The following is a 16,771-nucleotide window of genomic DNA, read 5'->3' on the forward strand; positions in this document are numbered from 1 at the left end:
AGCCGCTACGTTTAACCCCTTGCCTCACTACAACTGGGAGGAAACGCAAGACAGTGACCCTGCCGTCCGGCTGGTGAAGGAGATGCTGACTCGGCCAGAGGCTCGCCTTGACCCAGACGCTCCGGAGGAAGCCAAGCAACTGTGGGCTGAGAAGAGTCGACTGTTCCTTTACAAGGGGAAGTTGTGCCGCAGAATGGTTAACTCCCGGACGCATGAACTAATCTGGCAAGTAATGGTGCCACGGAGAGACGCAGCCATGGTGATGGAAGCATACCACGACGGGGCTGGACACTTCGGATGGAAGAAGCTGGAGTTCCTGCTGCGTGGGCGGTTCCACTGGGTAGGCATGAGGGGAACCATCGAGAGGTGGTGCAGAGACTGTGGCCCGTGCAACCTAAGAAGGAAGGACCGTGCCAGCCAGAAGACTCCCCTGCAGTCCATCGTCACCCGGCAGCCGTTGGAACTGGTAGCCTTGGATCATGTAAAACTGACCCCAAGTAGAAGTGGCTACGTCTACGCGTTAACCATTGTGGATCATTACTCCCGGTTCTTGGTTGTCGTCCCCGTTAAGGACTTAACGGCTCAAACAGCAGCTAGAGCCTTCCAGCAGCACTTCTGCCGCCCACACGGGTACCCGGACCAAGTGCTGACGGACCAGGGACCTGCCTTTGAAGCGGAGGTCTTCCAGGAATTCTGCAATCTGTATGGCTGCCGGAAGATAAGGACGACACCCTATCATCCGCAAACTAATGGACTTTGTGAGAAAATGAACCAGGTGGTAATGGATCTCCTGAAAACGTTGCCCCTGGAAGAACGCAGTCTGTGGCCTGAGAAGCTGCCCGATCTGGTGGACCTATACAACCACATCCCGGTAGGTTCCACCAACTGTACCCCGGCTTACCTAATGAGGGCGAGACCTGGTAAGTTACCTGTTGACCTGGAAATGGGAGTCCTGACACCCGAGGACACTTCACCAGAGGCAGACTGGGACACAGAGAGGCAGCAGCAGTACCGGAAAGTACAGGAGAGCGTGGAGCGAAGTCTCTGTCAGGCTAGGGAAAGACAAGAGAAAACTTACAACCAGTATGCTCCCGCTGTTCCCCTGGTACCCGGAGAGCAGGTCTTGAAGAGGAAGAGACGGCTCCACAAGTTGGACGACCAGTGGGAGAAGGAACCGTACACCGTACTGCCCTCAAGCCACGAGAACCCGAAAGTCTGTACCATCAGTAAAGACGGAGGGGAGACCATAGCCATTGTATCCCGGGATCACCTGAAGAAGTGTCCTGAACAGCTACGGAACCCTGAAGAGGAACAAGAAGACCATCGACCCGTAGAGGAAAGGGAAGATATGGTTAGTACTGTGCTCGGAGACTTCCCTCGGTCCTGGACTCAAGTCAATGGTGCAGTTGTGGTACCCGTCCTCACGTTCCTCCAACCAGCATCCCAAGTGCCTACGGAGCAACAGGTAGAGCTGGAAGAGCAGCCGGTCCAGGAGGCAGAAGACTCCACACAAGCAGAACAGGAGGATCAACCCTCTGCTTATAGTGAGCCTGCCGTACCCCTAGTGAGCCAAAGAGCCGGTAGACAGCTGCCCAGTTTACCCTTGACAGCTCCTACACCCTGTAGTTCAGGGCTAGACAGTCAGCTCCGTAGGTCCACTAGGGCCACTAGAGGCCAGTTACCCGCATGTTGGAGGATTTGAAGTGTATAAATTGTTTTATTTGTGGTTACCTGTTTTTCTTGTTGCTTGTGTATAATTATGTGTTTCTAGTTATTTATAGGAGTCCTTGGTGGATTTACCGGGAATCCTTGTACATGGTTGGAGCGTAACCTAGGAATGGACTAAAGACTGTTAAGGACTCGGGGCAGGACAGACCCCTACCTGGTTACGTCTCCCTGTTTTGGTGAAATGGACACCTTGCTTTTCTTCAAAAACTGCACCCGGTTGCGGACACGCCGTGACCATCTTTATATGTTTTTCTTATTGTACTATTATTATTTATACCTTGTTATGTTTAAAAATATGTTTAGTCCCGGAGTACTAAATTTCACTAGGGGGGAATGTGGCACCCCAGGGGTCTGGTTTCCACAGTAACAGCAATGTTGTGTCTGAGAGCAGGTGGGAGGTCTCTTGGTCAGGGATCCTGTGCATGCCACACCTCCTGCCCAGTCCTGGGAGGGGAAGAACTTCCCCTATATAAACCTAGGGCTGAGGCAGGGTGAGTGAGTAGAGAAGAAGTAGAGACAGAGAAGAGAAGCAGATATAGGAAAAGAACATCAGGAGCTCTGTGGGAGCAGTGCTATAAGGAGTCAGGGGCTGGCAGCTGCACAGCTCGCCCTGACTGAGAAGCTATCACCGGACCCGGAGTCCGAGGCTGTGGGGACTAATCTTTACCCAGCAGCAGAAACCGCCCGGCAGGGGATTTCAGGTCCTCTGGTCAAGAAACCCGAAGGCACGGTCACACGCGTGGGACCAGCACCGCCGTCGTGGAGCGGACGCCACTAGAAGGCCCCGAGTCACCGGCCATACGGGTGAGCACCACACGGTACACTCAGGGACGTGGGCTACTTATACCCGCCTCTAGCAAGGTAGCCAGAAGAGTACAGTCAGTTTGGGAGGCCTACAACTCCGCCTGGCCAGGGGAGATCCCATCTGCTCAAGGACTGACCAGGCCCCGATCGCTAGCCAGTACTCCGGGAGGGTCTATCTTTATCACCAGTAAAGACCCTGAATTACACCGCATCATCTCTGAGTGATTCCTGCTACCCCATCATCCACGTCGGCTGCCCTGAGGCCATACCCCTCCCGTTGGGGGTGATACTATCACGCTGCACAATCCTACCACCGGCCTCAGCGGTCTGCCCTGCAGCGGCAGCTCCTTCGCTGCATTCAACGGGTGGCGTAGTCGTCCAACATCTACCGCTAATACAGCGCCACTTAGTCTGACTCCCTGGGCACGGACCGGGTCACCGCCACGAGACTACAACCCTCAACAGATCCGGCTCCGGGTAAGCTCCCGCGTGCGCAACGCTGCGCGACACAGGCCCAGGGGTGCGTCACAGACACTAACCCATCAAGCAAAAGCATCAGGGAGACATCTGATAGGCTCCAAATTTATTCTGCCGCAGGACAACAGCCCCAGTCTTTAAGAACTATCTTCAGTGTAAAGAAGAACAAAATTTATTGGGAGTGATAATATTTCCCTCCCTCCTGATGTCAACATCATTGAGTCTGTCTAGTATTATATGAAGAGACAGTAGGATTTGCACAAGCTTACATCCACAGGAGACCTGTTTTTAGTTTTCCTAGATGTTTGGCACAACCTCCATGCCGAGTTCATTCAAAAATTTTGTGCAAGTGTACATAGAAAAATTAATGCAGTTTTGAATGTAAAAGGTGGTTACACCAAATATTGATTGGTGGGCTGTGTGATCACAACCTAACCAGGTTATATTTCTTTTAAAAATTCCAACCGTATAAGACCCTACTGCGCTTCTTTTTCCTCCTTTCTAGCTCTTTACGATACAATGTACACAGAAAACTGCTTATCAGTGGTATGGTGGGGTTATACACGTTGAATATCCAATCTCAGCTAGAACTGCAACAGAGAAAACTCTGATTCTATCATAACTGATTCACCCAGCAAACTAAGTAATACATCACTGGAGTTAGGGTCTCTGTCCCTACCTAATGCTGCTGTCAGATTACATTACAAAAACCTGCTGACATATTCCATTTAAGTGCATGGGGAGGACTTGTAATACTTATATATTTACTGAGGAGGACCTGCAATACCTATATATTACTTATCATACTGAGAAGGAACTTTAACTTATTACTTATAATACTGAGGAGGACCTGTAATACTTATATACCGTATTTTGCGGATTATGAGACGCACCCAAAAGTTTGGGTGGAAAATGAAAAAATGTTTTTTTAAATAAAATGGTGCACCTTATAATCTGTTTTACCTGGGGGGCGGCAGCAGTGGAAGGGGTTTCACAGGAGCCAGGATCACTGCTTCAAGAGGTTGGCGGCAACTGCGGCAGGTGTGGGTCGATGCTCCTCTCAGAAGGGTCGCTGCTCCTCTCAGAAGGGTCGCTGGTACAGGAGGACTGGGGCGGTGGCAGCGGCGGGAGTGGGGCGATGCTGCGGGCCCGCAGCATCGCCCCACTCCTGCCGCTGCCACCGTCTCAGTCCTCCTGAACCAGCGACCCTTCTGAGAGGAGCATCGCTCGACTCCTGCTGCAGCCGTCGCCAACCTCCTGTATCTGTGAAACCGCTCCACCGACGACGTTCCCCGGTAAAATACCATAACTTCGCATTATAAGATGCACCACCTTTTTCCTCCCAAATTTGGGTGGGGAAAAGGTGCGTCTTATAATCCGAAAAATACAGTATTTACTGAGGATGACCTGTAATACTTACATATAACTTATAATATACTATATTATAGCACTTATATAATATTTATATATTTTTACCTTTATTAAAAAAAGACACTTCTTTAACTATAGTAAGAATATTGGTCTATTATGATATTTAATTTTTGCAGAAATCAAGTTTCAATGACATAACAATGAAAGCTATGTATTTTAGGTTATGAGCGTCTGAATGTATTTTTTCGATTTTAAGAATCTTTACAACATGGATAATATATAGGTTATTGATTGGAAACCTTTGTAGAAATATCAGTTAATTTCATTTATAAAATGACATGTCAATCACCTTAGATGTAGCTAAACATCCATAAAAAAATACAAGTTTGTCAACAAAAGCTCTTCCTTAAATCAAAAATCATGAATTAAAAATGTACTTACCTTAAAAAGTCTCAATATGTTGGCCACCATGATGGAGACAGAGCTAGAAGATGCTCCTATAACTCCAACCACCCTCTCCGGTTGAGCAATTATAGGGTTTCCACCACTAAGACACCTAACTTCTGCCCTATCCTTGTCTATAAGCGGCTGGACAAAGCTCAGAGATTGCTCTAGAGCATGTGTATCTCGAGAACAGGTATCCAGAATTCTTGCACCCAAGGTAATATTGGGCAAAAGGTCGGGGTCAGCATTGATACGATCAAGGGCATACAGCATAGCTTCTAAACGATGTATTCCCTTCTCTTTCTTAAGTTCGCCACATGCTCTGCCATCACTTCCTCTTCCATGGACAGGAAAAAGACCTCCTAAAATGAGGTCGCCATCTATCCTTACAGAATTCATATGTGGTGAACCTTTTGGTTTGGACCAACAAGTCCATGAACCTAGAAGTACCAACGTGCATACCATTACTGTAACCTTTGGCATATCCATAATGCAGGATTTTGGTAAACCAAAAAGTGTACTTTCTCTTTCGGATTCCAATCCAAAGTGAATTTGTCCAGTGGTCTGTTTGATGATTTAAGATGCTGAGGCCATGATGTTATGCAGTTATTGATCATGAGGCATCAGATATTCTGAAAGAAAAGATGATGTAAAATATAGATATATTAAAAAGTCATAATTCCATAAAACGTTTAATTTCAGATGCATGTCAGATAAATAGTTTATCTTATTTCAATGTGGATTTTTATGTGTTCCATTGTGTTGGGTTTTCCCTTTCTTGTTTAATATTAATAATTATTCTACCAATATATCGGACTTATTTAATATTTCATGTGACAATATGAAAGAAATACATTAGGATCTTATGGTAAGGCATATCTATCAGCAATCAAGCATTAGTAAGGGGAATAAGTGTACTGTTCTGCCCATAAAGTGGCACGAGTATATATTTCACTCATCCTATGTTATTAACCATCTCATAATGTAAACAGATGAATACTGAAAATGTTGATTTATAGTTATGTACTGCCAACTGCTGCTAAATGGGTTTTGAGTCATCCCAATAAATAAGCTTTTATTGACTTTTCCAAACAATAGCCTAAAAGTTATATTTTACCATATACAGAAGATATATTGTAGTTGTTGCTACTGCACGACATGGTCATAATAAAACTAAAAATTTACATGGTGCTTCCAAACTATAACACCACAAAACCAATAACCAATGGAATCCTGGGCCTGGTAAATCAATAATCCTTATTTATGAATAATAGGCAGACATGATTAAAATACACACAAAGTTAAAATCACAGACAATTTAACATAAGAAAAACAATCTGAACCACAACATGATGACTTGGCTAAAGTCAATTATAAAATACGCCAAAATGATATGCCGTTCATCAGTACCTGTAATATACATAAAGCCTCATGAATAAGTAAAGGGAGATAAAAAAAACAATAAATCTAATATAGCGTACACCCCAATCAGACATCAATTCTTACTGAGTAGATGATAAATTGGGGTTTGAAAGTTTGTAAACCTGTCACGATTCCACCACTTACGGTGTCCTAAGGACGCTGTGAGTGACAGTTCAGCCATGCTATAGGATCAAGGGTATGCTGGGCTGTCAGTATTGTGAGTAACAGTCCAGTCATCCAATCTGAGGCAGGGTGAATGCTGGGCTGTCAGTATTGTGAATGACAGCCCAGCTGTCCAATCTGGCCGGGCCTGTGGGGTTTCCTCCAGGTGTCACCCATTCAGTATGATCACCTGGCTATTTAGCTGGCTGTCAATGAGCAGAACATTGCCAATTTTAGCCTTGCTCTGTGGTCTGTTTGCTCTGTGCTCTGTGTTCTGATTTTCTGATCTTTGTTGCCAGATCTTGGATTTGCCTATTTACTACTCGTTTGTATTATCCTTTTTGCCTTTGACGCATTCTAACCTTAGTTACCTGACCACTGACTTTGCCTCTGACTATCTGTTTGTCTTATTCCTTTGTCTTTGACATACTCTCCTGGCTTTTGACCTCAGACTCCTTGACTCCGCATCATGGCTTGTCCGTGAGAAGTGACTCAGCATCACAAAACTATTCAGAATTCAGCATATTTATTGATAAATTTGACCTAAAACTACATCAGATTTTCACACAAGTTCTAAAAGTAGATAAAAATAACCAAATTAAACAAATGAGTAAAAAATATTAGACTTTGTCAATTTTTTTTTTTAAGAAAATTATACAATCTTACATGTCTGTGAGTGGAAAATTATGTGAGCGTTTAGGTTTAACAGATAATCTGATTGTGAAATTGGAGTCTGAGGTTTTCAATCAATGGGATGACAATCTGTTAGGGCGAGGGGGCAACTTGTTTTATTTAAAAAAAACAGGGATCTATGAAAGTATCTTTCACTCTAGAGTTGGCCCTAGAGTCTCTCTGAAAAGGCTATTTGCATCACTAGAGTCCCTAGTCTCTTTCTCTGTGAAGAGTGTACTTATATATTTAATTTTTCAGGGGAGCATTGCATGGCCTATAAGCCTCCTTTTGGCAACTTGTGCTCTCTATTCCATAAAAGCTTTACCCCTTAGACCCCCAGAGGAATTCCAAACATAAAAAGATTTTGCAAAGGTTTCCAATGCACCAAGAGTTATTACTGGGCGTTGTCACTCCAAATAAAACCAAGTCTAGGTATGTTCAATAACATTCAAATATTTATTCCAATAAGAACATATAATGAATTTCAAGGTTGGACTGACCTCCTATCCAGGTGTCTTGGTGGATTAAAGGTCAAAAGAGTCTCCTTTTGGCCGCCTTCAGAACAATATGTGTTATTATACACTTCTGCTATATGAAATGTTGTAGTTTGCTGCGGTATTCCATACAAATACTAGGGGCAACAGGTGAAACCGTATGCCTATACAATGAAATCCATTAGTGGTAAATGTCAGGAAAGAATCTACATAGTTACCTCCTCTGGAAATTGCAAAATGAGGTGTGAAGGCAGTATAATGCAGCTTTAAATAATAATCTATACGGGTTTCTTGTTTCCAAACTGAGGAAGCTAACAGGCTTGTGAACATTATATACTATCTGTAATTGTGAAAAATAGGTTATCCATAGAAAATTCACAGAGAATATTCTAATATTCTCATACTCCGTAGCTAAACTAGCAGAACTACTGCAAATAAGTATAACATAATTAACAGGTTACATGAAATTTATACATTTAATCATTAATGCAATTATAAATACAAAATTGTAACGTGGCATGGGGCATTAGCCATGGGCGAGGTACTTGTGTACTGCGCCTCAGCATGTTACATGAAAGTGGGGGTCCTGGCTGGGTGTATGTGTAGCGCCCCGAGGGTTCGGCCGCTACAGGGGTATTGCACCTCTGCCAGAGGTGTGGTATTCCACTCCCAGGTAAGGATGGAGTATGGACCAGGGTTCAGTTAGCTGCATACAGCACACTCACCCCATTTCCGAGGGACAGCTCAACGGTGCTCCCATTAGACAGAAGTGCAGGCACGACAGACCATGTCCCTGGCTGGAGTGGGGAGGGGGGAGGAATACCTAGTGATGTAGGAGCAGATAGGGGTTGGGTCCTGAGCATAGGAAGGAGCCCATTGGTTGCTGGTCACCTGGGCTCATGTTCTAGGGGAAGGTATATAAGGTGGGCACCATCTTAGTTCTGGGTCTTGTCTAGTCAGTGAGAGAAGAAGTTCAGCCAGAGTGGGCTGACAGGGAGCTGTGGCTCAGTCTGGGCCCAGCTCCATGAGGCAGGCCTAGGGTGAAGGCCGAGAACAGAAAGGAACAAGAACGGAAAGGAACAGAAACAGCAAGGAACAGCAGGGAAAGAGAAAGAGAAGAACAGAAGGGATCAGGAACAAGAAGGCAGAAGGGACCCTAAGAACCCACGAGAATACAGGGTGAAGGGTCAGGCAGATTAAGGGTACCGGATCCCAAGTTGGTGGAGGAGAAACAACCCTCAGCCAAAGACCAGAAGTCGTGATCATTTATTGGTGCGACACCTCATTAAACCTGCTAGGAAGGCACAATATAGAACAGCGGGGAACGGGATCCACGTTTACCCGCACAAGTTTGCGGCAGCTGGACAAAAGTGGGTCACTGGTGAGGCAGGCCAGAGAAAGGATAGAAGGGGGTCCTGGGCCATGCTCCTGAACTGCCTGGGGGTTGACCGAGCCCCTCACCTGGTGGACACCGCACTGCTTGGGTGGTCACTACCTGTACAGAAGTGACCCGGAGAATCTGAACTGTGAGTAAAAGGCATTGGACTGTAGTACGTTGTCTGTGTACTCTTTCGCTCTTCAGGCACTAACGGCACTGGGACGCCCTACACCATCACCCCCACCATCCACTGCACTGCCCTGGGGTTACACTCTTCCCGTGGGGAGTTATACAATCTCAGCAGCGCATACCAACAACCTCAGGGGACTGCCTTGCAGCGGCGGTTCCTAATAACCGCAATCCACGGGTGGCGTAGTCGGACATTGTCAACAGCACGTAGCAGACTACCACTGGTCTGACCACCCTGAGCCACGGAATCGGGCTGCCATTACTACCTCCCCATCGTCTCCTTATTGCCCGGCTCCGAGTGCCCTACGGCCCAGGGGGCGAGTCATATGGACTTGTGATGTGAGGGCGTTACGCCCATGCAGGACGCACATAACCAATGTTGCTGGTTTGCCAGGACCAGATGTTTTACAATGCAATGAGGAAGACCACCAGTCAAACATAAACTTTTTACTGAACAGAAACTTGGTAGGGAACATATACAAGAGATAGCGGGTACACAGTCTTTTAAACGTTTCATTTACAACTCGAAGCATTTTCCACACAGTTTGCTTCCTTCTTTTCTCTATTCCTCTCTATCTTCACCTTTCCTCTTTACTCTCTCTACTTGTCCTCTATTTCTCTCTACTTCACCACAACCCAGCTTCACCCTACTGTCCTGCTTAGCAAAAAGTCCAACAAAGAGGACTCCAAAAACAAGGGTCATAGGATCAGAATATGATGAAAATATCAAATAACCTTTATTGAAATATACAAGTGGGTATGTGGTGGCTGAAAGAGACAGGCACACACACAATGTTAAAATAAATAAAATGAATCATACAAACATGTACAAAAACCTGCAAAAATACCAAATGGATATGGTAATAAGTGGACATGTATAATGCCTAGAAGCAAAACCTATATAATAGTCAATGATACAAATAAATTTTTACATACAAACTATATATACACAAAGCACAAAGTTCACTTAATTCACTTAACTTCACTTAAGTTATTAATACCCAATTTGTATTATTACTCCAACAGACATAACATATGATAACAATGAATATGTACATCAAGAGAGATAACTATGGTACAATGCTTGCTGACTAAAGTGAGGACAATGTAATTGGCTGAGTAGTCAACTCACATGATATGGTACACTTGTAAATGGTTGTGTATTAAAAACAATATAAGAGATAATAATAAAAGAGAGGGGGAAACACTGTACAGAATGTGTGAGGACAATGTAATTGAAAAAGTAGTCAACTCACTGTTCTTTATTAAATAAAATGAATGCTCCCCACCTAAATATGGGGCTAAGATAGCTGTGAGGACAAAGTAATTGAAAAAATAGTCAACTGGTGCAAAAGAGTCACTCATCTCAGACCAATTTTAATACAGTCAGCCTGGTGATATACACTACACCAAAATCAGGTAGCCATAAATCAGGTACACATAAATCAGGTATAAAGTATAGGCAAAGAATGGCAAAGAATATCAAATTACCTTGCACGATAGAACAAACAGTTTGGCGCCCACCCCAACGCGCATTTCGGATGACTACCTTCGTCCTGTTTAGCAAGAGTTCTTTGTCCAACACGCGGATCGGCATTTTCTTTCCGTTAAGGATACCAATATAGCCAGTCTACTAATAATTAAGCCCTGGAACTCCCACCCAGGTCATTTTGCTCGTCTATCATACTCAGTCCTGTTTAGGCCCATTATCTTCAAGAGCTATAAGCTCTGGCCCTTTCTGCTAGGCATCCTCTCCCAGGACCCATCTCTTAGTAACTTCTGATCTGGATATCGCTATCTCTTGCTTTTGGGTCTCCTCTCACCTCAGGGACACCCCAGAATGCATCACTGCTCACAATGGACCTTAGGTCCTCTTTCTATGCACTGCAGGCCCTATGTGTCTTTCTACAGGAAATTGTCACTTTCCCTTCAACCTAACCCCTCCCACTCTGGGCAAATCCTAAACATTAACTCTCACTATCACTACTGTCAAACTTCACACGTTATCAATTCATTAACACCTTAAACGCATATCACAACTCCCATTATACATCACAGTTCACATTACATCACACATTATACTTGTTTCTTCAAGAAGGAACGTGGACAGTATATCCATCTCCTTACAAAATAACTAAAACAATAACGGAAATTACATATCCTTTAAAGGGAATCCAGCAGTAGGATCAACCCTGCTAAGCCATCTATATGGGCATGTCGGTCATAGGAAGTTGAATAAAATGATTCCTTGATATCTGCGATCAGATGTCTTATACCAGAGATATAAACATTTTTGTTATAAGTAACTGAGCAGTTCCAGGCTATGGGCTGTACACTGATCTGCATAAGAATTTGCTACCAAGGATTATTATACATGAAGCAGGAGTTACCCATGTGAGATATGTAACCAACACAGAACAGTAGAACTGAATTTTGACTCCTTACAAACACATTTGCTGCAGCTCTAGCAGGTCGGAAGCTGAAGCTGAGAGGAACCTGCAGATGTGTCAGTTATAATCACACACAGCTCTGCAGTGAGATAAGGAGAGCAGAGAACGGCCATTACACATCACACTGGTAACTCCCTTTATATATATAATAAGCTCTGGAGGCAGATTCTAATGCAGATCAGAGTCCGGCTCATAGCCTTGAAGAGGTCATTTACATACAGTACAGACCAAAAGTTTGGACACACCTTCTCATTTAAAGATTTTTCTGTATTTTCATGACTATGAAAATTGTACATTCACGCTGAAGGCATCAAAACTATGAATTAACACATGTGAAATTATACACTTAACAAAAACGTGTGAAACAACTGAAAATATGTCTTATATTCTAGGTTCTTCAAAGTAGCCACCTTTTGCTTTGATGACTGCTTTGCACACTCTTGCCATTCTCTTGATGAGTTCACATTGCTTGGTTTTTTGTCTTGTTTGCATTCGGTGCAAATTAGGGGTGTGGCATCCCCCTTGTTGAGCTGGTTAGTATATATGTAGCTTACCACGGGCTTGGGTGGTCTGATATTGGGACCCGGTTCTATTTGTCTACCCTTTTATATGCATTACTTCAACTTTGATATACAGTAAGGTTTTTAATATAGACAGTGTAGGACCGTCCCAATTTAGGGTCACCTTGTCACTGGTGGGACGGCTTGTATACTTTTTTTGATCAAAAATAGTTCACTAAGTACCCTATATTTCATATGCAACTTTGCTTTACATTTATATATAATGATGGTAGGGTATGGGATATATTTTTTGTCTTTTGTAGGTTTTGCATTTTTTTGCTAGTGTGAACATGCTCCTATTTCTTGCATGTGTACCATCTTAGACCTCAGTTCACATTGCTTGGTTTTTTGTCTTGTTTGCATTTTGTGCAAATTAGGGGTATGGCATTCCCCTTGTTGAGCTGGTTAGTATATATGTAGCTTACCACGGGCTTGGGTGGTCTGATATTGGGACCCGGTTCTATTTGTCTACCCTTTTATATGCATTACTTCAACTTTGATATACAGTAAGGTTTTTAATATAGACAGTGACTGTCCCAATTTAGGGTCACCTTGTCGCTGGTGGGACGGCTTGTATACTTTTTTTGATCAAAAATAGTTCACTAAGTACCCTATATTTCATATGCAACTTTGCTTTACATTTATATATAATGATGGTAGGGTATGAGATATATTTTTTGTCTTTTTGTAGGTTTTGCTTCAGTGTGAATGTACAATTTTCATAGTGATGAAAATACAGAAAAATCTTTAAATGAGAAGGTGAGTCCAAACTTTTGGTCTGTACTGTATAAGAAAAACATGAATTTCTCTGCAATAATACATCGGATATAAGATATCAAGGTATCATTTTATTCAGCTTCCTTTGACCTACATGCTAATATAGAAGGCTTAGGAGGGTTTATCCTACTGACAGATTCCTTTTAATGATATCAAATTTCAAAGAAATTGTAATTTTACATTGGCTATTTATTTTATAACTTTATGAGCTTCATGAATATTAGCAGGCCCGGCGTCAGCACCCGGCGCAACCGGGCAAGTGCCGAGGCCCTGAGCAGGCAGGGGGGCCCACTCGCCGTCAGACACCAAGTAGCGCTATGGGGCCTGTAAGTGGAGGAGTCCGATGCCAGCGCCCGTGAGTGGGCCACCTTCCCGCTTTCTCAGGGCCCCGGCACAATACTTACCTCTCCCCGTGCCTCAGCAGCTCCAGCGTCTTCCTCGTCTCCTGACTGTGACATCTCAGGTCAGAGGGCACGATGATGTCTTTCCACCGCGCCCTCTGCTGAGCAGTCACAGTGCAGCAGAGAGCGAGAAGACAGCGGCGCTGAAGAGTCCGGAGCAGAGCAGCGGCAGCAGGTGAGGTGAGTATTTGATTTTGTTATTTTTTTTATGTATGGAGGCATGGGGCATTATATGGGGCCCACGAGGCATGGGGCATTATATGGGGCCCAGGAGGCATAGGGCATTATATGGGGCCCAGGAAGCATGGGGCATTATATGTGGCCCAGGACGCATGGGGCATTATATGGGGCCCAGGAGGCATGGGGCATTATATGGGGCCTAGGAGGCATGGGGCATTATTTGGGCCCAAGCCTGCATGAGGTATTATATGGGGCCCAGGAGGTATGGGGCAATATATGGGGCCCAGGAGGCATGAGGCATTATATGGGGCCCAGGAGGCACAGGGCGTTATATGGGGCCCAGAAGGCATTGGGCATTATATTAGGCCCAGGAGGCATGGGGCATTATTTGGGGCCCAGCCTGCATGAGGCATTATAGGGGGTCCAGGAGGCATGGGGCAATATATGGGGCCCAGGAGGCATGGGGCATTATATGGGGCCCAGGAGGCATGGGGAATTATATGGAACCAAGGAGGCATTGGGTATTATATGGGGCCCAGCCTGCATGGGGCATTATATGGGTCCCAGCCTGCATGAGGCATTATATGGGGCTCAACCTGCATGGAGCATTATATGGGGCCCAACCTGCATGGAGAATTATATGGGGCCAGGCAGTATTGTTTATGCTGCATTATTTGGGGGGCAGTATTCTGTGTGGAGCATTATATGGGGGGCAGTATTCTGTATGGAGCATTATATGGGGGCCAGTATTCTGTATGAAGCATTTTATGGGGGCCAGTATTCTGAATGGAGTATTATATGGGGGCCATTATTCTGTATAGAGCATTATATGGGGGCCAGTATTCGGTATGGAGCATTATATGGGGTCCATTATTCTGTATGGAGCAATATATGGGGCCCATAATGCTGTATGGAGGACTATGCTATGTGGTGCTCATAATACTGTATGGAGGGCTATGTGGTGCCTATAATACTGTATGGAGGGCTATGTATTGCCCATGATACTGTATGGAGGACTATGTGGTGCTCATAATACTGTATGGAGGGCTATGTATTGCTCATAATACTGTATAGAGCCCATAATACTGTATGGAGGACTATGTGGTGCCCATAATACTGTATAGAGGGCTATGTGGTGCCCATAATACTGTATAGAGGGCTATGTGGTGCCCATAATACTGTATAGAGGGCTATGTGGTGCCCATAATACTGTATAGAGGGCTATGTGGTGCCCATAATACTGTATAGAGGGCTATGTGGTGCTCATAATACTGTATGAAGGACTATACTGTCCGGTCTGCACTGTGCGCTGTGAGGATTCGCCGGTTTCTGAGCTATTGTAGAATTTAGAATAGAAATCTCTCATGTAATGTAAGAAGTGAAATCTTTGTCCTTGTACTGTCTCTCTCTCTCTCTCTCTCTCTCTCTCTCTCTCTATATTTATTTCTCTGCGGTATCTGTGCATCATGAATCGTGATATGTGCTAAAGGGGCCAATGAGACTCTTTCGCAGGGGGCGCACGAAGATCTGGAGCCGGCCCTGAATACAAGCAAATGTAAAATGTTTATTTATTAAAGGACATAAATGTTAATTGAAAAATATTTCATAGTTCATGAAATGTCAAAAACTTTCTGTAGCATGTTATGATTTCTAACACTTAAATGAAGCAGATTATTTTTGCACTGTATTAAAATAATATTCAATGTTAAACCTCATGTGGAAATACAGGCAGTAAGGCCGTGATTCCTTAATGAAGTTGGTGTATCTTTCAACTGCCATGTGGCAGTACCACAAATGTACACTAGGCAGTTGCTGGCAAATAATTCTGGTGTCATTTACACCACTTTTGTAGTGTAAATTATGATGAATTTATTAGGTGTGCTTGACCCCAACCCATGCCGGTTGTTAACCTGTCAAATGCCACTGTCAATCTGAGACAGCAACATTTACAGCACACCAGTAAGGGGGCCCGCTGCTCTATGTGCCCATTGGCACACACATGACATGATCATGGGGTGCCAATGGTTTGCCATGACAGCCAGGGCTCTGCTGAAAATCCCTGTGCCTGTCATGACGGTATATCTGTGAAAGGCAGCCTGTGGCTGGTGTGCGTAGGAGACCGTTATTTTTGCTATACATAACAATACTATGGTATTGCTGTGTATAGTACAAGTGGTCAGATGATCACAGGTTCAAGTCCCCTAAGGGGACTAACAAATGCAGTTAAGGTGAAATAAAATGTTTTACAAAATAAAAGAATGTAAATGTTCAAACCACCCCCCATACCCCATTAAAAATGAAGAAATAAAAAATACTCATATTTGGTATCGCTGCATTCGTAAAAATCTGTTCTGTCAAAATATAAAATAATCTGATCCGATTGATAAACAGCTTAATGAAAAAAAATGAAAACACCAGAATTGCGTTTTTTCGGTTGCGGCAACAACACAAAGACATGTAATAAGAGGTGATCAAACCATTGTATCTACCCCAAAATGAAAAATGATATCAATGTAAACATCGGCTTCGAAAATTAAAAACATTACGGCTCTTGGAAACTGGCGTCACAAGCAATTCTTTTTTTCTTACAAATTTCAGAACTTTTTTAAAAAACTTAAGTGAAACAAAAATGATTCATGTTTGATATCTCCGTAATCATACTGACCTGGAGAATCATATTCATGTTTACCATAAAATGAACTCTGTAAATAAAAAAATTTATGGGAAATAAATAAACTCTAAGATCTTATCCCAATATTTAGTAGGTGTAATAAGAATAAGAATAATATTAGCAAATACATCCAATTAGAAATGTAGTATAGTTCTTCTAATTAGCTATGTCACTTACTCCATGTGCAAGGCATTGGAGTAGCTTAGGTAACCATGGTTATGGCCACTAAGAGTTAACTAATGGTAACTATATGAGTGGTCACTTTTACACCTACTACATATTGGGATAAGATTTTGTAGATGGAAATGCCCCTTTAAATCTACAAAATATAAGGAAATCTTATGACATCACATTTTGTCTTTATCTAATAGAAAGTAGGCTATTGTTTGTCTTTTTCTAAATAGTAAATAAAAAAGCAAGCTATTATTTAAAGGTAATTGTCAGCAGGGTTTTGCTATCTTCTCTGAGAGCAGCATCATGTAGGCAAAGAGACCCTGAATCCCATGATGTATAACTTAGTTTACTGGGTGCAGCGATTCTGACACAATCAGAGGTTTTAGATTTAGTAATGCAGCAGAGCTGAGAAAGCTA

At 43.5% G+C, this 16,771-nt stretch overlaps 1 protein-coding gene across 2 annotated transcripts in view; it reads right to left on the bottom strand.

Annotated features, from left to right (window-relative positions):
- The window catches only part of GRM4 (glutamate metabotropic receptor 4), a 238,660-nt gene that overhangs the window by 195,187 nt on the left and 26,702 nt on the right, over positions 1–16,771 (bottom strand). For both annotated transcript variants that reach the window (XM_073666513.1, XM_073666514.1), the window contains exon 2: positions 4,822–5,456. In XM_073666513.1, the coding sequence (XP_073522614.1) occupies positions 4,822–5,313 (492 nt within the window). In that variant the 5' untranslated portion in view covers positions 5,314–5,456. The remainder of the gene's footprint in view (positions 1–4,821; positions 5,457–16,771) is intronic.

Source organism: Phyllobates terribilis, unplaced genomic scaffold (assembly GCF_046119375.1).
Source record: "Phyllobates terribilis strain yellow unplaced genomic scaffold, ASM4611937v1 Scaffold_2__4_contigs__length_985480577, whole genome shotgun sequence".
Lineage (NCBI taxonomy): Eukaryota > Metazoa > Chordata > Amphibia > Anura > Dendrobatidae > Phyllobates > Phyllobates terribilis.